General features: G+C 39.7%; 1 protein-coding gene across 1 annotated transcript in view; it reads left to right on the top strand.

The window, feature by feature from the left end:
- LOC140239930 (uncharacterized) overlaps nucleotides 1-22868 on the top strand; it is a 173876-nt gene that overhangs the window by 39173 nt on the left and 111835 nt on the right. Inside the window, exon 3 of the mRNA XM_072319748.1 lies at nucleotides 15845-15923. Coding sequence (XP_072175849.1) covers nucleotides 15845-15923 — 79 coding nt within the window. The remainder of the gene's footprint in view (nucleotides 1-15844; nucleotides 15924-22868) is intronic.

Below are 22868 nucleotides of genomic sequence, written 5' to 3'. Positions count from 1 at the left end.
CTACTTCTTCTTCTATCACCTGAGCTACGCCTACCGGCTGACTAGCCTTTCTCTCATAGTACTCTTTCAGCATGTTTACATGACACACCCTCTGATCTTTTCGTCTGTCTGGCGTACTGATCACATAGTTCACATCATTGAGTTTCTTTTTGACACAGTATGGGCCACTGAACTTGGCTTTCAGTGGTTCACCTTGTATGGGCAGCAGTACAAGAACTTTGTCACCTGGTTTGAAGGTTCGAGCTTTGGCATTTTTGTCTGCCTTTCTCTTCATTGAGTCTTGTGACACTTTCAAGTGTTCCCTAGCTACCTCACAAGCCTTTGAAAGCCTTTCACGAAACTTTGACACATAGTCAAGTAGGTGGACCTCATCATCCTCAGTCATGAATTTCTCTTTGATGAGCTTCAGTGGGCCCCTAACTTCATGACCATACACCAACTCAAATGGGCTGAAACCCGTCGACTCATTTGGGGAGTCCCTCGTTGCGAACAGCAGGAAAGAGATGCCCTTATCCCAATCCTCCGGATACTCCTCACAAAATGCCCTAATCATTGTCTTTAGGGTCTGGTGGTAGCGCTCCAATGCACCTTGGGATTGGGGATGATAAGCTGACGACTTCAGCTGCTTCACACCCAAACGATACATCACCTCTTGAAATATGCCTGACATGAAATTTGACCCTTGGTCAGACTGCACTTCCTTGGGCAACCCATACCTAGTGAAAAACTGCACTAGAGCATCTACCACAGTCTTGGCAGTGATATTTCGCAATGGGATAGCCTCTGGAAACCGTGTAGACATATCCATGATTGTCAAGAGGTACTTATGACCTGACCTAGTCCTAGGCAAAGGTCCAACACAGTCAACTAGAACCCGACTGAATGGTTCTTCAAACGCAGGTATCGGAATCAATGGCGCCGGCTTCACTGAATGCTGTGGTTTACCAGCCACTTGACATGTGTGACAAGTCTTGCAAAACTCAGCCACATCCACATTCAACCCTGGCCAATAGAAATGCCTCATGATCCGATCCTTTGTCTTTCTGACGCCTAAATGGCCGCCAACTGGTAACTCATGAGCAATCCTCAAGATCTCACCGCGGTAACTAGGAGGGACAACAACTTGACGGACCACCGTCCAATCCTCATCAGCTGGCCTATGGGGAGGTCTCCACTTCCTCATCAAAATGCCATCTTTGACATAATAGCACTCAGGGACCTTTTCAGCCTCAGCCTCAGAACACGCCGTCTGAAACAAGCCTTTCAACTCAGAGTCTGCCTGCTGTGCTTCAACCAAGGAAGACTTGCTAAACAGCCCATCACTGTTAGCCTCGGAGCCTAATACAGCAACCCCATCATTCAAATCCTTGAAAAAGGTTTCTGCCAACCAAACACCGGAATTCTCCTCCACATCAACAGAATCCGCATCATCTTGAACAGCTCTACGAGCCTGAGACCTAGTCACAACACAATCTGGGAAAATCCCAGGAAACTCCTCCTGCAACTGCTCAGTTTCAGCAACCACCACTGGTTTATCCGAAACAACTGGAGACGCAACCACCTTGTCCCCAGCCAAGTCATTCCCCAACAAAAAGTCAATGCCTACCATGGGCAACTCAGGAACAACTCCAACAGTGACAGGACCAGAAACTAGGTCACACTTCAAATCCACTCTATACAGTGGTACTGACATATAACTGCCATCAACAGTCTGAATCAAGACTTTTGCATTCACTGCACTATCTGGTGGAAAAGTCATACCACCATCCACCATCAACGACTGAGAGGCCCCCGTATCCCGCAGGATGACCACTGGTTTACCTGCCTCACCAGAAGTACATGGGGTCACCTCACCATCAAAACAAAAAGCTACGATAGCTCTCATCCACCTGCTTAGTCCTATCTTTGAATTTGGGAGATCGACTTTCAATGGCCTGTGCTTCACTGAACGAGACACTATTTTCGGGTAGGACACTTTTTGACATGACAAATCCCATGTCCTTCTTTGTTTTGTTTTGCAACTTCCAACACTGTGACTTTACATGCCCTGTCTTGTTACAGTGAAAACATTTGATGACATTTGCACTTGTACTGGACCCTTTGTCAGATTGAGGCTTTGGTGCCGATGAAGTTTCAGAACTCGTGCCTTTTTCAGAACCAGCATTCTTTGGATTGCTCGACTGATTTTTGTCTCTCTTATTTCCAGAGAAATTCCTGAAAGGTGGTCTGTTGTCATTTCTGTGGGTCAGCTCATACTCATCAGCCATCAAGGCTGCTTTATGCAAACTTGTCACTTTGTGATCATCCAAATGTGACCGCACACTGAAAGCAACACTCTTTTTGAATTCTTCCAAAAGAACAACCTCACGTAGGTTATCAAAATCCTGATCCACTTTCAAGGATCTGTACCACCTATCAAACATCATTTCTTTTTCACGAGCAAACTCAACATGTGTCTGGCCTGGTTTGTGGTACGAATTTCTGAACTTGTGTCTGTATGCCTCTGGCACCAACTCATAAGCATTCAACACTGCCTTCTTGACTGTAGCATAGTCACGTGATTGCTCTTTTGAGAGAGATGAGTACACATCGGCTGCTTTGCCGACAAACACACTTTGAAGGAGCATGGGCCAAAATTCCTGTGGCCAGTTCAAACTGTCAGCCACCTTCTCAAATGACACAAAATATGCATCAACTCTGTTTTCTTCAAACTTTGGCACCAATCGAATGTTCCTAGCCAAATCAAATTCAGGGGGAGCCCTTTCACGATTTCCAACAGTCTGTGCATGAGTCAATTCCATCTCACGCAATTTCACTTGTTGCTCCATTTTCTTCTCTTCAATTTCAAGTTTCTTCATTTCAATTTCTCTTTCTCTTTCCCTTTCCTTCATTTCCATTTCTAATCTCATCTTCTCTTTCTCCATTTCCATTTCTCTTTGTTTTTCCCTTTCCTTCATTTCCATTTCTCTCTCCTTCATTTGCAATTTAGCAAGCTCAAGCCGTGTTTGGTCAGAAATTTGAGCTTGATCTGGAGAGTCAATTTCTTCTTTGAGCTCCATGTGACCAGCTACCAAGTCAAGAATCTCTGCCTTTCTTACACCTTGTGGGACATCTACATTCAAATGCTGTGCAATAGCAGTCAAATCACATTTGCGTAACCTTTGCAAATCTTTGAGGGACAAATCTGTCCTCTGAACAAATGCCTGAACATCCATTGTACTGATTGACATTGTCACATGTATTACACACAATATACAATGGAACAATCAACTCACTGGTATTTTGTCTGTACCAATATTCTGGATTCCGGAATGTTCCAAATTCTAAGTTTTGGCTTTAAATTCACTTCCCGGACAAGCCCCCAATTTTGTTACGACCAAAATCACTCTGAGAATGATCGCACAAAAGAAACAATCAACTAATGTTCAGGCGGTTTATTAACAGTGATATTGTGGGTACAGACTGGTAATCGGTTTTCACATCAGTACAATAATGATCAAGAGAAACAATTATAAATCAGTAATACAATCACTTACATGCATTACAGCCCAAATCGTAATCACGATGTTATATAGTCCCTTGGTGATGTCTAACTACGATGTTCGATGCACGGATGAATGGTCCTTGATGCACCGATGAATGATTCCTCCGACGTAAATCCAGAGGCACGGGTTGCAATAATCCACGTTATAGATCCAGGGTAAATTCCACGATAAACAAGGTGTATGTCCACGGCGAAACGTGCAAAATCCAAACGTTATGACGACCACGTCCAGTTGATGCGTTGAATGAGGATTCACTTTATAATGTCCAGCAAGGAATCCAGCCCGTCACAGCTGTGCCGTAATAATGTCCATTGACACTAAAATATGGAGTCTATCTCCAATGTAGGCAAATTAATTCTCTGCAGGCAAAATGTCTCCCAGGCCTTATCTCCACAAACACAGGTTGTATAGCAGGTCAGCAGGTAACACAGGACTGACTATAACAAGTCGCTTCAGAGCCAAAAGTGACGTAACTCTCAGAGCAGAGGTGTTGGGTACTCTGCCTACCTCAGAATTTCTCCTGCTTATATACTATCCATTCACCCCTTTCTAGTACATTCTGTAATTTTCTCCAACCTGGGGCCACATACCTGAACATACTAGCAAGTCCAAATTCCAGGAATCCTGGATGACTCACTGCCTAATATGTGCATAACATCATTGCCAAAATTAACAACCAATCACATTGGGTTACAAGGGCAGTGCCTCACTCAGCCAGCACTTCCTAGAATTTTCTGGAATGGGTTAAATCCTTCTAGATTGAGTGAGCTATAATATATTTCCTGTCACATGCATACATGTACTGTAGCTACATTGTATACCACATAGAAAATTCTCCACTGATCTGGTCAGCCTGTATGTACTATATCTATATCATATAGAATGTTCTCCATTAATCTGGTCACCCTGTGTACATACACATTAAACAACCATGCATACAGCCTTGATACATGTACATAACTACTTGTGTGTACATTTGTGACACTTTAATGTAGTGAATGAGTTGTTTGTTGACTTTGGTGTTTATGGTCTGTCAGACGCAATGATAGATTGATTGCAGAATACAATGTATGCGGACACAATGGCCCGAATTCACGAAGGTGGTACAAACAAAACCATGGTTTAAACCATGGACAAAAACCATGGAGCGCCAACTGTCGCACGGAATATTTCGTTACGAAATTGGTCATTTAGTCGATAAAATGACAGGTTTCGTTAACGAAATTATCATTCCGTGGACGAAATGTTCATTTAGTTACAAAATGTTGTCATTTTGTTACAAAATAATAATTTCATTGACGAAATGACTGATTTCGTGACGAAATATTCCATGCGACACTTGGCGCTCCATGGTTTTTGACCATGGTTTAAACCATGGTTTCATTTGTACCACCTTCCTGAATTCGGGCCATTGTGTTTCTGTGACCAGTGTTTTTAAACCCTGAAGTTTAAGGTGACATGACTATGATTCTCACATCTTCTGGAGACAGTGGATATGATGTTTCATACTTTGTTTGCTGTTTACTGCCTGCTGTGTGGGAGACCCATTTGAAAGTCTAATGTCTGAAAAGAGGCACACCCGCTGGTCGATGTGACGATCGCAAGCGTTGCGTGAATGCAGAATGCATAAAGACATGCAGAGAGAATAAAAATGCACTTCAATCATATGCAGTGCAGTACTATTGAATGTGGAAACCAAACCCAGTTTTCATGGCCAGTGTACTGTAGTGGTTGATCGTGTTTCTCACATTGCATTCACTTACAAAACACCTACGACCATGTATGGGACTACATGTTATAGGGTTTAAAGGGTGTGTACAGTTCTGGTTGAGGTGAGGATTTAGCTTTTAACGTTTTGCGAGATATTCAGAAACCACTCTATGAGATGTCAAAGAGCATGCAGTTCTAAGGAGTATCAAAAGTTTATTCGATGAAAATCGGTTTTGAAATGGCCGAGATATCCAAAAACAAGGTGAAACAAAGAGATCCTAATAAAGTTGTGGCATGTCGCCTTTTATTATTAGCACTTTTTTGGATATCTCAGCCATTTGAAAACCAATTTTCATCAAATAAACGTTGAATCCTTCTCAAAATTACATGCTCTTTCATATTTCATAAGAGGCTTTTCATTATCTCACTTTAAAGGAATGTTCAAAACATGAATCCCCACCTCAACCATAAACTGTACAGTCCCTTTAAATTACAATGATTAGAATGAAAATCAGAAAGAGTAGAGATTAACTTTTGTTGTCGCGCCCAAAGCTCCTTACAGCATGTAGTATTTACTCTGGTCTTTTTGAATTTGTGAGAGTAGAAGTATCACTGGATATAATCTTTCCATGTTGAATTTTTGGAATGTCCCACGTTGTCCAAGTTCCAATCTTAATTATACAGACACAAATTTGCATAAGTGGGACTAACCGTATCGTGAGCACACAGTGACAATTGAACATTATGCATGTGTAGCACATAGACCGAACTGTTCATGGTAATAAAAGGACAAACTGCCTAGATGTGTAGTTCGATGTCCATTTTTGAACATGTTGTGTAAAGAATGATGCATATTATCAGAAATTGCATCATTTTTGCAGAAGCACTCGCAGACTTGAAGACCCGGTAACATGGGGAGAGAAGGGTAGCCTGATCGAATCAATCTTGATTTGTCGCCCACTGGGGTACATTCGAAAACCATGACTAACGCAGCCTGCTTTTCAACAAATGTGTGCATCAAAGCACGTGTGTACACATCAGTAACATTCGATTCCGGAGTTTAGATTCTGTGGCTGAGTGCGTGCTTTCATAGATATCAGTGGGGGGGGGGGGAGATGAGGGGAAGATTTAAACCTTAGCCAAGGCCACAGGGTCATTAACACCCTGGAATTATGCATACATCCTCGAAAGAGAGAGAAAAAAATCCTGGATCAGGGTCCTGAACTCTATCACCACCAAAAACGGATGACCCATTTCAGACCCAGCTGAAAAGATCATACTTTTCTTTTCCGAGTAATATTGTCAACAGAGAAACAATCAATGGCAAAAGCACAACTTCCTCTTTTAAGGCTATTATTTCATCTCTCTCAGTGACTTACAAGAAACATTTTAGATACTTTGAGTTAAAAAAAAAATGGATAAAAATAAAGATGCAAATGTATGGGATATAATTGCCTCTGCTGCTGCTGTATGGCTACATAGCATAAGTCAAGGAAGGAAAGTCTGTTTCTTTGTTTTTTTTTTTTCCAATACTGTGCATGAATGAAAAGAGTTATTCTGTGAGAAAATTGTATTCACAGATCAGTGTTAATAGAAAGGTTTCTTGTCACAGCATACTGTGTTTTCATTCATCAGTCCTTTCATGTTCTGTCGTATGTTCGTCATTTTATGTGTTGGCTTGGTCTCGTGGGAGCCAGGGTCGGAGGCATGCATGGCTTGAGCTGACTACCCCTGGCTGTTCAGGGGAGTAATCGAGTGGATACTGTAGGCCTATTTAAAGGTGATCACGGCCCACAACCGCGCTCCGTAACAGAGTTATCGCTTTACGCTTATTGCTCATTTCACACGTCGCGCACGTCTGCGGTGAGTGCGCAGATGTGGCGCATTGATCACTGCGGCGGCCCGGTACATGTGCTGCAGCTTGGTGGATGCTGGCACCCGGCCAAGTCGCCTAACGATGGATAAAACAGGTTTTGTTGCCCGATTTAATTTATCGCCATCAATCCATAATCACAAATAAATTGCCGTCGGGCAATTAGGGTAGTAGGCTGAAGCAAGCAGAGGCATGCCATTATCTATGTATTACTGTGCAATGTGCGTTTTTTGCACCATATGCACCAGCATGGATATATACATGTGGGATTGTGACCGCCAGCACACAAGTATTTTTGCAGAGTAATGTTAAATTTTGAACAAAATTATACTCCCGTCCCATCGAATAATGCAAAATTATAAACAGTCAAAGTTCATTGCAGTCGGTCCAGCGTGAGAAGTGAATCATGCGGAAAGTTCAAATGGTAGTAGGTGCACTATCAGCTCTTTCCTTTTATCTCAGGCTGGTATACATGTACCTTTCATGCCAGCTTTCTCTCGGAAGGTTTACAAGCAACCCTTTAATTTCAAGCTGTTCAGTCCAGTGTGCACATGTGTAGCTCATGTCAAGCAAGGCACTAATATGCTTCCCCCCCCCCCTTCTTGCTGGAAAGAATGAATTGAGGCGTGGAAGGGGGGCTGTGATGGGCCTTTCATCACATACTGTCCTCTCTACCGTCGACCGGGCATCTTGTACCATCACGATTTAACAGGGAGCGGTGATAGATCGGTGTGCCGCTCACAACATATGCCACCTCCATCCTGTCTCCGTTACAGGCTAGAGATGGCTGCAAGATGTACGCACATTTGGCAGGGTGAGCGAAAAAGAGAGAAGGGGGGGGGGGGAGGGAAGGAGAGAAGAGAAAAGAAGAGAAACCATTTTCACTGTTTTGCATCCATGAAAGGTTAGCTGAATGAATAATTAATTGCACCCTCCTCTCCCCCACCCCCTCCCTTCTCTCTCATCTACAATGTAATTCGCAGTGAACGGTGGTGATCAATTTGTGATCTCCATAGGCACCCACCCCGTAGGGTTGGGCCCATTACTGCTGTCGTCCTCAGGGCTGTAATAGCTCCCTCGTGTTTGTACCCCGCAAAAATTTGCTGACACGATTGCGTATGAAAGGGACTGCCCGCACCACTTAGTCATGTTTTAAACGCAGACAGTGCAGTGCGTAATGTGTGACAAATTGATATGGAATTCACCCGAGAACTAGCCCATGAATAATTTTGCTGCTGATTGATCAGGACCAGTTGATAGCAGAGGCCAAAATAACAAGCTATTATACTTTTGAAACGTATCTTTAAGAGTTTGATTGGGCTAGTGGCATTTAAAAGCACATTTTACATGTACACATACATGCGCATAGACACACACGTGCACACATACTGTGTACGATGTACATCTTACACACACACACACACACACACACACACACACACACATTCTTTTCTTTTTCGCAGAATTGATAGGTCACTCTCCCTTAGATTAATGGTTAAAGATACTAAGATTAAAACTCCAGATACAGTGTATGCTTACCCTTCAATAACAATGCCTGTTCAGAGCTCTCACTAGGGCAGTTTTATGTGACCAGTGTTTTGTTTTGTATTGATGTTTTGCATGCGACTGTTTTTCCATGTTTTTTCAGTAGCGACATGCTCAGGCCCGCCACCACAACCTGCAATCTATAAATTCCTTCCACAAAATACAGTGCCAGCATTAATAGCTAGATGTCCTTTTGTAGTACCGGTATCCGACAGTTTAAAATTTAAAATGAAATTAAGGGTGGGAAAAGTTTTAATGGGTGCACACACGTAGTCCATCCCCCATTAGTGACTTTCACATCTACGGTAGATAGCACCGAGCCAAGCGCCGCGGGCGTGGACCAAACATTCGATTCGCGACGAGATAGCGCCAGTGGGCAAGAATGGGGGCGCGAAAGATAGCTTCAAGCGAGAAGTACTTTGATGTCTTTATTTATCTCTCTATCTCTTCTCTGATGCACTCCTTTGTGCCATTGGCGACAAACATTTTGTTGTCTCCTAGTTACCCCTTCCCCATCGTTGTCGATAAAGGTTAATAGAAAGGGAAAGAGTGGACAGGGATGTGAAAGAGGCCATAGCGTAGCAAGAGTTAAAGGTCAAAGTTGAACAGTATCGTCCAGTGTATGTTGTAGGTGATGCCTGGCTGCTGTTCGTGAAATTGAGCGCCTCGTGCCTGTAGTTTAGATCACAACACCCGATGTGTTTTCTAAGAATGTATGATTGATTTTGCTTGAGTGCAATCTAGCTCTGTTTCCTATCTAACTCTTGCAGTACTGGGATATAAAAAATGCTGTTGACATTCTGTGGAAATGAGAGATTTAAAGAGTTTGGTGTGATTCTGATACTACTGTAAAAGTGGATATTTTCGTGTGACTAATTTTTCGCGTTCGGCAGGGTTAGAAGAGTTTCGCGTGTTTTTAATTCTGCGGAATCAAGACACCAACTACTGGAACATATGGCAAGCAAATAATATTTGCATGTTTTTATTTTCGTGCTAGTTTCTGGTTGCACGAAATGCATGAAAATTTCAACACTGCGAAAATTTCCACTTTTACAGTACTTCCAAAAGATGAGGGGTCAAGATGGTACTGACTCTTAAGATCAAATAATTAAATTTTCTCTGGTTGCACGTCATGAAATAGTGAAGAAGCTTATGTGCCTGTGGTATGATGTTTGCAGGCGAGGAAATTTGGCAAAAAATCTTGAAATCTTTCCTCTTAGTCAGCCAGTCTGTTTTGAGAAATGTTTATTATTTACATATTTATTTCATTTTTTACAATTGATAATTTTCATGTATTTATTCTATGCTTGTATTGGTGAGATTTTTTTTTTTCTTTGTGGAATGATGTCATCAACATGTTCCATATATTTTGAAAGTCGATGAGTAGATCACATCACACTCTATATCTTGGCTTTTATCGATTAATTTATCTAGTGGATGAAGCTTTAATACATAGCTCCATCTGTATATTAAAGCCAGGACAGTTGAAATAGTTTATTGGAAACTGACAAACATTTTGACCGTCTAATACAAATTTGTTTGTTATTGTTGTTGTTGCTATTTGCATCAAAGAAAAATTATGATAATTTAGGGAAAATTTTGACAACTGTAGAACACAATGCCTGAAGTTGCATGTTTTGACCCAATTTGTTATGCCCGAGAAAAAAAAAGGAAAAAGTTTTGAACAAAGTTTTTGTGAGCAGAATTTGCATGGCCATAACCAGATGACTTGACTTTTCCCTCTTTTACAATTTTTCATTTGTTTATTTATTTGTTTGTCTGTTTGTTTGTCTTTTTGCTAGGATTGTATACTTAAGGCCCCTGCATCCATAACCCTCATGGTGACCCATCCACCAAATGCCAGATCCTACTCCTGACAAGAAGATGAGCTTGTGCTTGAGCTTGTTAGCTTCACATGGCGATTGACATTTTTCTTTGCTATCCTTTTCTTTCCCCCTTTTCTTTTTTGCCATTCTCTTTATCCCGCCATGGGTCAGTGCTGATCCTATCTCGGGGACCGCATGCGCGATCGTAGCGCGCTTTTCACCCCTCAGCGACTTCTCGTGATTTCCAAAGCAGGCATGCATGTCCTAGTCGTCAGAAATGATTAGATCGACACCCATCTCCAAAGAACAGAAAGAAAAAAATCAAGTCCTGTCTCCAAATATTCTAGTCTGAATTCGGCAATGATGTATTGAATGTGAAGGTTTCCTGTAGTCTTTTTGATCAGTGGCAATTAGCAAAATGGAAATGGGATTAGGATGTTCTCATTATTTTAGTCATGTGATCTTATAGAGAATCATAACCAGAGTACTAGGCTATAGAGAGAGAAATCTTGAGGTTATGAGAAAAAATCTTATAGATATGGTTAAAGTAAACAGGAATATTAGACATCATTTGATTGATCTTTTTACTGCCATGTTCAGTCAACAAGATAAATTCATTGACCTCCAAAAGGACGGATAAGCCCTTTCTAGCATTCGAAAGATCTAGAAGAAATCAAGAAACAATTGTACACATTATGGACACATCCTACCGTGTGGCACATGTGCCATTGAAAATTTGACACGCGCCTTTGTTATGAAGAGTGTTACCGTCAAATGCAGTTAGGGAGGTATTAAGTTTTCGTAGGCACGACTTTTGTTGCCTTCATGCCTGTTGTCTTGTATGGAATGTTAGTACCAGGTATATTTATACGATGCAGTAATAGTAAGCTGTTGGTATGGGAAAAATGATATCAATGCTGGTAATAGCAAGATCAGACCAATGCTATTGCCAAGATCGGATAGGATCAGAGAACTGATATCCAATTGTACAATCTTTCTTTCATGTTTGACATTCTACAATCCTGTAATGAGCAGTCTATATCAGCATGACAACATATTAGATTTCAAAGAATATTCTTTTAATTCTTTTTTTTTTTTTTGTAAGACTTCAAGGAGTATGAGACTGAAATAGGAGTGTTGACATTGTCTTACCATTAAACCACAACCTATGCTGGTGGGTGTGATTTTACATGGCCCTCGCAGAAGTTTCTTTGTGATGGTTCTGCTTCTTAATCTGGTAAAAAAGAAAAAAAAAAGGAAAAAAAAGAAAACCCCTCCCCCCCAAAAAAAAAAACCAAGACAAAAAACAAACAAACACCACCCTGATGATCGCTTTCATATTTCATCAGCTTTGATGTATCTCTTGTGAGGTATATTTGTTCTTGCCTTTGTTCTCGCATTATTTTTACTGGCCTTTGAAAGAATGTAACCTGTGGGCTCCCCTGTGCATTTACCTGGGTCGGTTGACCTGGAGAAAATATGGCATCAGTTTTCATGCTGTTGTTGTTGCTTTTTTTTTAAAAAAAGACATATATCTCCGTCCATGATTGCATACGATGCCAGCGGTATGAGAGCTCCCGATTGGAATACCGGGCACCAATTGGAAGAAGAAGAGAGAACTGATAAAAAGATGTCTGGAGTGTCGTGTAGCGAGTAATCTGGGTGGAAAGCAGGGTGGGATCTGTTCTTCAGCCTCCTTTTTTTTTTTTTTTTTTTTTTTGTTTGGCTTGTGTCTTTCTCTGTGCACCCCCCCCCCCCCAAACTGAGGTTTTCTCGATTCCACTGCGATTGGTTACTTTTGTGTTACGAAGGGTTAGACCTGTCACTCATTTGGACACAATCTGTTTGCCTGCAGTACTCGGGTACCCGCAGAAATGATCATCTCTGTCCGTGGCTTGCGTTGCCTCCTCCTCCCCTTCCCCCCCCCCCCCCGATTCAATTTCATTGATGTTTCAATGCAGTATTTGGGTATAATGCTAAATGCATAGTCACTCAGAATTTCAGGTATGATTGGTAATGGTATTGCAGCTTGTTAATTCTCAAAGAGTTTTACAATTGGATTGCGAGAAGTTGTAGTTGTTACCCAAGATCTGCAATCTTTTGGGGGGTGGAGGTGGTTAGGGGTAAGGTTGATCATGGAGGATAAATCTCTAATTAGCCTTATTGAACACTTATCTTAGTCTTAAATTGGCTGTTAGTGCAATATTTACTCTATGAATATTGCCAAAAGTTATGGTCATTACATGATAAAGATATGAATTTGAAATTTGAAAGAGTGTAAAGTTGCATCCTGTTTTTTTCCCCTCTGAAAAGGCTACTCAAACTGTATTATTAATATTATTATTGTTATTATTATCATTATTATTATTATTATTATTATTATTATTATTATTATTATTATTATTATTATTATTATTATTATTATTATTATTATTATCATTATCATTATTATTATTATTATTATTATTATCATTATTATCATTATTATTATTATCATTATTATTATTATTATCATTATTATTATTATTATTATTATTATTATTATTATTATTATTATTATTATTATCATCATTATTATTATCATTATTATCATCATCATATATGACTTGTATTGCTCCAAATCCACTCTGTAGAGTGCTCAAGGTGCATTGTACTATTCATATACTATTTATATAATATTGGATGGCCTTGAGATTAAATACAAGGAAATATTGGACGAGCTATGCACAAATATTGGACGAGTCGAAGACGAGTCCAATATTTTGCTTAGCAAGTCCAATATTTCCTTGTATTAATCGAAATAGGACATCCAATATTATCATTATTATCCTACAGAGGATTTTAGCAAATAATATTTTCACTTACCCTTTCTGTCTTTGAGTGCTGTATGGTCTCCTACTGTACTTGATCTTGACATGGGGTATGGTACACTCTTCAGTGCAAGTTAATCTACTTCATTCCCGGATAAAACAGTGATCTATGTATCCGTGGTAGCCATCATGTTACTGTTAGGCCGAGATCTAGCTAATTTAGACCAGAATATTAGATGTTCTTGTATCCGAGATCTGAGACGCAATTCACATCACATCTACCGTAGATCGTGAAAGATTTACCTCAGTAGTACTGTAGTCCTATGGCCTACTGTACTTAGTAACACATTATGCATGTAAATGCAAGCGGCGGCGGGCCGGCTACATTTTGTATATCGCGCGTGGCTATCTAGCAGTAGCGCTGAGCTGATCAATCGTCGCTTGCACTAAAAATGCAACTTGTTTTCATCAAACCTAAATTTAATTTCCTGGTATGAAAGTGATATTTTGAAAAATTGTATGCAAAACAATTTCAACTAATTGATATATGAAATTTGTTTGTATAAACACAGAATTTTAGAAGAAACGATATTTTAGTTAATTCGTGATTGACCAATCACAGACGTTTTTACTTCATATTTCAGGTCATCGCGTATATATCTCAGCCAATCACGGTGCAGTTTATAAAACTTTGGGGAATCCCCCTCTTGCCATCCAATATTTTACATATTGGTCCCCTCTGCAAAAAATATTGGTCGAGTTCAACAAACTTTCTAAGTGGGTCGGGGGTTATGAGTGTGTCGACAAAATAACACTTGTATTTGGGCTCTAAAAATCCTCTGTATGGATAATAATATATAATATCATACTATCATAGCATTTGCGTGCAAAGAGTCTTTTAGAGACTTTTTCCTCTATGTAATAAAACATTCTGTAGCACCATATATAGTGTGCCTCTACCATGAATCAGGCAGTTGGAAATGTAAACAAGATGAGTCACCTGCTCTTCAAAATTCATATTCTCTTAAAACTGAAAGCAGTTTTTACTGTACATATAGTTGTGCACAGTTTGGTGCCAGAGTCAAACTATCCAGTGGGGGTGTCAGAGGGGCTGCAAATGAAATCCACAGTCTGACAGCGGTGTCCATTGAATTTGTGTCCTGAATTGTCAAATCACTTTGACCACAGGTGTCAATCTGACTGGCAAAACCAAAATGTAGGTCAAAGGGGTGGGGGGGGGGGGGGGGGGGTGGATGATTGATAGTAAACACATTCAGGTCAGTAGGAATGAATGCATTATAAAGAGAAGTTTGTGGATGCAGGTATTGCCCAGTTGTTTGCCAGTGGGGGATTCCACAGGTGTGGGAATAATGCCCTGTTTGAAGGGAGATGGATAGGGGAAAAAAAAAAGACAAACAGTGGTGACCTCAGCTGATTGGAATGTGGTTTGATATTGGTATATTGCCTCATTGTTTGCCTGGTGAGGTTGTAAAGCTGTGCACAGTGTGTAGATGTATATATGTGTGTGTGTGTGTGTGTGTTCTGTGTGTGTATGAGTTTGTTGAGTTTTCTTGTGTGAGCTTGTGTTTATAATTTGCACATACTGCTGAGTGGGAAGATTTGGTAGACTGTTCAATATAATCCATCCACCATACAAATGTATGGCTCTATTTCTAAAATGCAAAAATATTTCAGCTCTTTTTTTTTTTTGTATGTGTGTGTGTGTGTGTGTGTTTGTGTATGAGTGTTTAAAGGTGCAAAGGAGCCTAAATGAACACTGGCATTATTGGAGATTCAGGGGCAAAGTGTAACAATATTAGCAGTCATATAAATTGGCTAATTTGACATGAGTCAACAGCATTATAATCCTGTCTTTTATTGGATTTTGATGAAAATAAAGGATCAAATCTGATAGAGCTGACAAAGTTATAGGATCCAAGTCACTAGTTACATTTGGTCATGAAGAATATTTGCAGATATCGAACAAGAATATATTACATTCTGTGTTTCTGTCGAAACCACTCAGAATTGTGCAAAGCTGGCAATATTATATAATCTGTGTGATTGTAATGTAATCATTGTGTGAATCATTTGATTTATTTCTCTGTTTTTTTAAATAGATTTTGGTGACACCAAAGCAAGGGGGGGGGGGGCAGTTTGAAAGTTTAAGCCATGTTGAGCATGAATTGAATGAAGCTATATGACAATTTCATTGTCGCTAATGGTTGTTTCATATAATATGGATGTGTGATAAGTCTTCGAAGTAGTACAGAGTGATAAGTTTTAGAAGTAGTACAGATTAGAGAGAATATAAACTTATTCTTCGCCCACTCTGTTCCAAGGACTTGACCACTCAGTATTTATTGAACTTTAAAAGAGTTTGCAAGTATGGAATGTCATGACATATGAGCCCATTATCAGTTGTCATCCTCCGGCAGTTTCCTGTTGCCATGGTGATGGGATGCGGTGAAGCTGAGTTAATGTGATGATCAATTCATTGTTCTCCATTTCTTGTCTCCCTTTCTTCCCAAACAGATATCATGGAGGTACCAGACAACATCAAATTCTGTAAAGCATTAACAGTGGTGGATCTCAGCGGCAACCCACTCTCAAGGTACTCATGTCTTTTTTTTTGTTTTGTTTTGTTATGATTTTTCTTCCAAAATCCAGTCCAATTTTCCCAGCCTGATCCAGATTCTTTTAATGGTAGTATGTTACCAATGTCCCTTGAGCCAGGTTGCTACCAACACTATACATGCATTATATGCCTAATAGAGTATTAATGTGGTGTGCTATGAAACAAGAATAGCCATCAAGGACCGAGAGAAGGTATAGTGCTTTAAAAGGATAATGCATTGCGCTCATCTATAGAAGGACAAAGTAGGTAGCCAGAACATCTGAGATGAAAGATTTTTTTATTTCTTTAAATTCAAAAGTGCGGCCAGATGCCTGCAAGGGAGCACTCGATGAGTGTTACACTCCCATTGATGTTGGTCTTCTTGTTTTCTTTTGGCAAATTGATTCGCCCATTAGGCGGCTGTCCTGTTTAAACTCATGTAGGTATTTTCTCCCAAGGAGACCAACTGCTTACCTGTTTCTGTATAACCTTGAATCCATGGAAATGAGTTTGCATGCATCATTTCGCTGCTGTGTCAGACAGGCCGTGGTCAAGTAGTGTAAAGCTTTTGGGTTGCCAATAACAACCTTAATTTATGGAGGAATGCAAGGAGTTGAACGTTTTGGTTACTAGTCTATTCAGGCTGTACCTCATCTCCCCTCCTCTTTATCCTCCTTTCTCTTCTTCCTCTTTTTACTTTTCCTCCTCCCTTTCTCCTCCCTCTTCCCCCTCCTCCTCTTCCTCCTCCTCCCCTCTCCCTCCTCCTCCTCTTCCTCCTCCTCTTCCTTCTTCCTCTTCTTTCTTCTTCTTCCTCCTCCTCCCCCTCTTCTTCCTCTATCTTGTCTTCCTCCTCTTCCCCTCCTTTTCCTCCTCCTCTTCCTCATCTGCCTCTTCTTCCTCTTCTTCCTCCTCCTCATCTTCAACCTCCTCTCTCCTCTTCCTCTTCCTCTTCTTCCTCCTCCTTCCTCTTTCTCCTCATCTTTTTCCTCCCTCATCTTCCTTCTGCTCTCCCTCTCCCTCTTCCTCTTCTTTCTCCTCCTCTTCTTCTTTCTCCTCTTCTTCCTCTTTCTCCTCCTCTTCCTCCTCTCCTTCTTTTTCTTCCTTCTCCTCCTCTTTTTCTTCCTTCTTTTTCTTCTTCCTCCTCTTCCTCTTGTTCCTCCTCTGCCTCCTCTTCCTCCTCCTCTTCCTTCTCCTTGTCCTTCTTTGTCTCCTTCTTCCTCCTGGTTCCCAACTGGCGAAATGTTGGAAGATATCCTGTGCAGAATTGAAACCAAACCTGATGTAGAAAGGGGTCCATGATGTGTAGCTCCTGCCGTCCAGAGTGGAACAAATGGCGCTATGACCAAAATCTTAGATACATTACATAAGGTCACGTGAACCTCACAGCTATGAGAAAGTGGTGCATTGGAGTCAGACAACCGCATATTACAGGATGCAATACCACTAAGCTGTTCATAGAGGTTCATAGAGGAATCATATGAATGTGCCCTTTCTCATGCTCCCTTGCATTCGATTGTGCAGTGGGCAGTTTGCCGTCGCTCCGGAAAATTGTGTGCATCCCTCGGCGACCCCACGGCGCATTGGAGACGAGCAGAACTTGACCCTAAATGCACGCTTTGCCGCGTAACCCAAAACCATAATTCGGTAATATGCAGCATTCGACAGGACGTTGATCTGCTGAAGCGCTTGTGCGAAGAAAGGATTAGCTACATTTCAAATGTAGAGAGATTGAAAGGGAGGGGGGGGGGGGTGGATGGGGGATACAGTGAGAAAAGTGCCTTGATAGATTGATAGATGGATACAGAGGTAGGTACAGTCAGCATATGTATCATATTTAAAGCACATAATACTATGTATGCAGAGAGAGAGAGAGAGAAATAGCTATTAAAATGTATGCATTAGTGATTTTGCAATTCTCATTGCAGTAATGCCAGTTTTGCCATGCTTCTTAAATCAACCATAATAGCCCCTCACAATTAAGACATATTGAAAAGAGATCACGTAAGTAATTCATCTCTCGACAAAAGAATTTGCCCGTTTATGATTGATAACACACGTTTGTACATCTCTTGACCACTTCTTTTAGGAGAGAATACGTGTGTCCCTGTATAATCTCGCGTTCCTTTCATTTTTTTTTTTTTTTTGGTGGGGGGGGGGGCTTTAAGGCTTTGGGATACAAATGCAGCTACAAGAATTCTGGTTGGTTTGAAGAGAAAAGAAGTGGAAAAAGGGGGAGAGTGAGAAAGAGGATACAGGTTGTCAAGGAGACGGGAGGATTGGAAATTGAGCGATGCAGAGGAGCCAGGAATGAAGGGAAGAGGACGGCTCGCATCACTGGTGTCGGTTACGTTTAAGGTGGTGGTGCTGTCTCTCTTAGCGGGGGATCTTAATCGGTAAGAGCTGTAAATTTCTTGCTCACGCGTGATTATACTCAAATTTGCCATTTTACGATCTTCGCGGAACAGCCATGCGAAAAAAATGAGATTACGCTCGTCCCGAGGGGACGGAGAGAAAAGCCGTCAGCACACAAGGAAATTAGAAGTAATTCACAAGAGGGGACTGTTTGTTTTCTTGTAGAAAAAATTGTTGGGAGTTTGATTTTCTCTTTTTTTCAGATCTGATGCATGTTATTGTGAGTTTGATTTGCCATCTGCAGTCAAATACAAACTTTCAAAAAAATTTTATTCACACTGCTTTTAAAGGCAGAAACTTTATTTTTTGCAACATCCCCATCCACCTCTCATACCAAAGTTGTTCCAAGATGGTTGTTGGAATGAAAATAAGCGTAACTTCAGATTAATATTTGTCTATTAATTTTTTTTTGTTTTGTTCGCGCACAGTCATTTATTTTTTCATCAATCAGTGCATTGCTGAACCGAATTTGTAAAAACACATTTTTGGGTGTGTGTGAGCAGGCTTACCATCACATGGACTAGAGCAAAAGCATGGGCAACTATTTATCAGGTGGATCAGTTTCTGGGATATAAATGCATCTTTAACTAGCGAGAGTGACTCTCTAGGGAAGGAGGTGTGACCTTTCTGTAGATTCAGAGACGTGCGAGATTTGATTTTATCCGATCCAGTCCCACTTTCTTTTTCCGTAAGGATCACAGTAGGCAGCCGTGGAGCGTATTTATGCAGCCGAGAAGATGTACAGCCATGAGGATGTTATAGCCATTATTATTAGCTAGGAATAATTTTAAAGGTAAAACCACTTTCGTAAGCTCTTCTAATGTCTACCAAATATTACTGTTGAAGCACACACAGTCAAGAACACACATGTGCTAAATTTCAGATGAATCTAACTCTTGTCTTTGTCGTAAGACCAGGGATGAGATATTTACATGTAAAGGCATTTTTTTTTCTGTCCTACCTTTTTGTTTGTGAATTGGTTCACGAATTTTTATTCTAATTGCTGTAGAAAAAAGTCTTGGAAGAAATGAACCCAAGGTTTCAACTTACAATGTGTGTAGTGTATGTGTACAAGTAAATTTTGTGTAGTATGCATGTCTTACATGTTTTGGTATGTGCTTTATGTGTATATTTGTACTGTCAAGCTTATCTGATGCAACCCATTCCAAATCATATTGTGTGTTGCCAAACATTTCTACGAGCGTTTCCCATAGACTTTATAAAAACAAAACTGCCATTATCGATTGGAAAGCTTAACTGAAGTGTTGGCTCTTGATATGATTCCATTCTAAATGACTAGCTGTGTATGAACCCTACCTCCAAAGAAAGTGGTGACACTCCATTTTTAATTTCTTCGGGCTCACTCATGTCAATCTTAAAGGACAAGTTCACCTTCATTAACATAAGGATTGAGAGAATGTAGCAATATTAGTAGAACACATCGTTGAAAGTTTGAGGAAAATTGGACAATCCATTCAAAAGTTATGAATTTTTGAAGTTTTGTGCCGTCACCGCTGGATGAGAAGACTACTGCAGTGTATGATGTCACATGCGTACAACAATATAAGGAAAATATAGAGAGAATTTCACAAAATTTCATCTTTTGAAAAAGTACACATTCCCTTGCCTTGATACTGACATATGTTATGGGTAATATTATTCCCATTGCCTTTAGAAAGAGGCAAGTCAAGTGCTCTTTATTTATGCGAAAAAAGTGAAAATATGTTGAATTTTCTTTATATTTTCTTTATATAGTTGTACTCATTTGATATCACGAGCCTTAGTAGTCTCCTCATCCAGCGGTTCCAACACAAAAATTTTAAAAATTCAAACTTTTGCATCGATTGTCCAATTTTCCTCAAATTTTCACTAATGTGTACTGCATTCTCTCAATCCTTATGTTAATGAAGGTGAACTTGTCCTTTAATATGCCATACACATTTTTTTGTATGTTTTAAGTAGTACTTCATTACATGAGGGGAAAAAATAATATGAATCAAATTACTGATTATTTTTCCACTATACATATATATGTTGCTCTCTAGAGACTTCAAATATTCAGCTATCACACCTGAACTTCCACCAGTTTTGTCCTCAAAGACTACTCAGAAACTGTTGGGAACGGGCAGAGGAAATTTAAAGGAAATTCAAGGCATACTTTCACGTCCTACTGCCAACAAGTTTTGCTGAACTCTGACACTTGTTATTTCAATGCCAGAATACCAGCTTGGAGTTTAAAAAAAAGGATGAAAAAAATTTTGAAAAAAAACCCCAAGTAATTAGGGAGGCAAAAAAAAAAAAAAAAGACTGTTTTATCAGGTGTGGAGAGTTGCAACACTGGTTATGAAATGACTTTTGACTTAAACTTCATGATGACACTGATGTTCAGGGCTCAATGATAACAACACTAGAAAGTTCATTAAAATTGAAGATCTATATGAAGAAGAAACTTCTTAAATCTGAAGTTTTATGCAGACAATAATGTCATTTTGGACTTTATTCAAATTGGATGAGATGGTGATGCCATGTCGCTACTCACCCTTTGGTTTGCACTTTTTTTCCATTAAACAATGTATGTTGCAAAAATTATTATTTTCATTCAATAATCAGAAACTGCAAGCTTGCTTGTAAAAAGTCACATTGCTATTTTTATCTTGGCTATAATTTGCATGCTAGAGATGAAATGTCATGCTTTCAATGTGGTCTTTTTTTTTTTTTTTTTTTTTACGAGGGAAATTCATTGCAATTCTCTGGAAATAATTCCATGTCAAGGATATAATTTCATTTTGGACATGGGAGACTGATGGAAGACATGTTTACAGGCCAATGGGAGAATTGTCAGATATTGTTTGCATTATTCACGACATTGTGATATCTGAGAACCAGAGTGTCACTTTAGCTGTCAATTTTCCACTAGCATTTGAATTTTCAAGGTTGTCATGGTCTTTCAGGGAAATACGCGTAAATTATATATGTTGCAAACGTTTTACCCATGCAGTATATAAATTATGTATGTAGGTGGGGTGATGATAGATTTCCAGAGACATGTGGTGAATTTTCTGTGCTGTACAACAAGTTATGATCATGTCAAACTGTTTGCGCAGCTCTTAAAGGTACATTTAGTATGCACAAACTGCAGGAACTATTCTATGACTTTGTTTTTGTTTTGTGTTATTTTGTTTTTGTTTTGTGTTATTTTGCTTTTGTTTTGTATTATTTTGTTTTTGTTTTGTGTTATTTTGTTTTTGTTTTGTGTTATTTTGCTTTTATTTTGTATTATTTTGTTTTTGTTTTGTGTTATTTTGTTTTTTGTTTTTTTTTTGTTTCATTGCCATTATCTACATGGATTTGTTATTCTTGATGTATGGATGACAGGAGTTGCTTTGTGTGTCAATCTCCTTTAAATACCCAAACTGGAAAGTGGAAATGTGCGGGCAGGGGGGATTTTCTTGCGGTGATGGAGGAAACTGAGTAATAGCTGTGATCCTGTACATTTGACGGAAGAGAGTTCATCTTTAAAACGCAGAGAGGGAGAAAGAGAAAGGGAGGGAGAGAGAGAGAAAGAATTTTCATGTTTCAGAAGCTCTCTGTACCAACTAAATGTAGGATCAGCAAAGTGGGAAAATAATTTCTGAAATGAAGTATTAATGTACAGAAATACACTGTTCAAGTTCTCTGACACTGGACCAGCATGGGTGTTGGTCTCTCAAACGTTCAAACTTTTACAGAAAGTTCATTGATAGAGAAAAGAAGAAGAATGGGGGGGGGGGCAGTATTGTATTGATTCTAAGACTTGCTTCCTTTCGTAAGTCATTTCCATCCTCATATCCTTGTATGATGTTCTAGTATTGAATTAAAAGTCAGCTAACTTTGAGCTTTACATACTCACAGGCTTTCTAATGACAGATGAAGGCATCCCATTCATTTACATGTATTTTCTGTTTCCATCCTTTTGAAATTAAAGTTTCAGTCACCTCTGTACAAGAAACTTATGAATCATAACCACAAATTTGATGCCGCAATGTATTTACTGCAATAGAGTAATTGAGTCACACATTTGGTTGATAACTGTTTTTATCATCCTTATTTTCTGATTTTAATGAGGATAACCTTCTTACATACGTAGATCCTCTCTTGTACTGCATACAAATGAGGGACACCAATCTTGACGTACCGTACCAGTGGTAAATACAATTTTGAAGCAAATTAGTATCATTTTATAACACATGTTTAGACACATGCTGAAGCAGCTACACTTGTAAAGAGGCTGGTGATATGCGGCAGGTAGGGTTTTTGTTTTGTTTTATTCTGTCATTATTTCTTCTTCTGCGTCATAAGTAGTTCAGACCCTAATTAAAGAAAGATTTGTAATGTATTTGCTCCACCCAACTGAGATGAAGAGCCCTGAATACATCATTTTCAGTTTACAAACGCAATTTGACCTGGGATTATTACTGCAAGTGTTTCAAGTCCTCAGTGCTCCTCTTAAGTACAGCTGAGAGGGCAGTGTTGTATGGAGGTTAATGTCGT

Source organism: Diadema setosum, chromosome 16 (assembly GCF_964275005.1).
Source record: "Diadema setosum chromosome 16, eeDiaSeto1, whole genome shotgun sequence".
Lineage (NCBI taxonomy): Eukaryota > Metazoa > Echinodermata > Echinoidea > Diadematoida > Diadematidae > Diadema > Diadema setosum.
The sequence above is the reverse complement of the archived record's forward strand: the minus strand, read 5'-3'. Positions and strand labels throughout refer to the sequence as shown.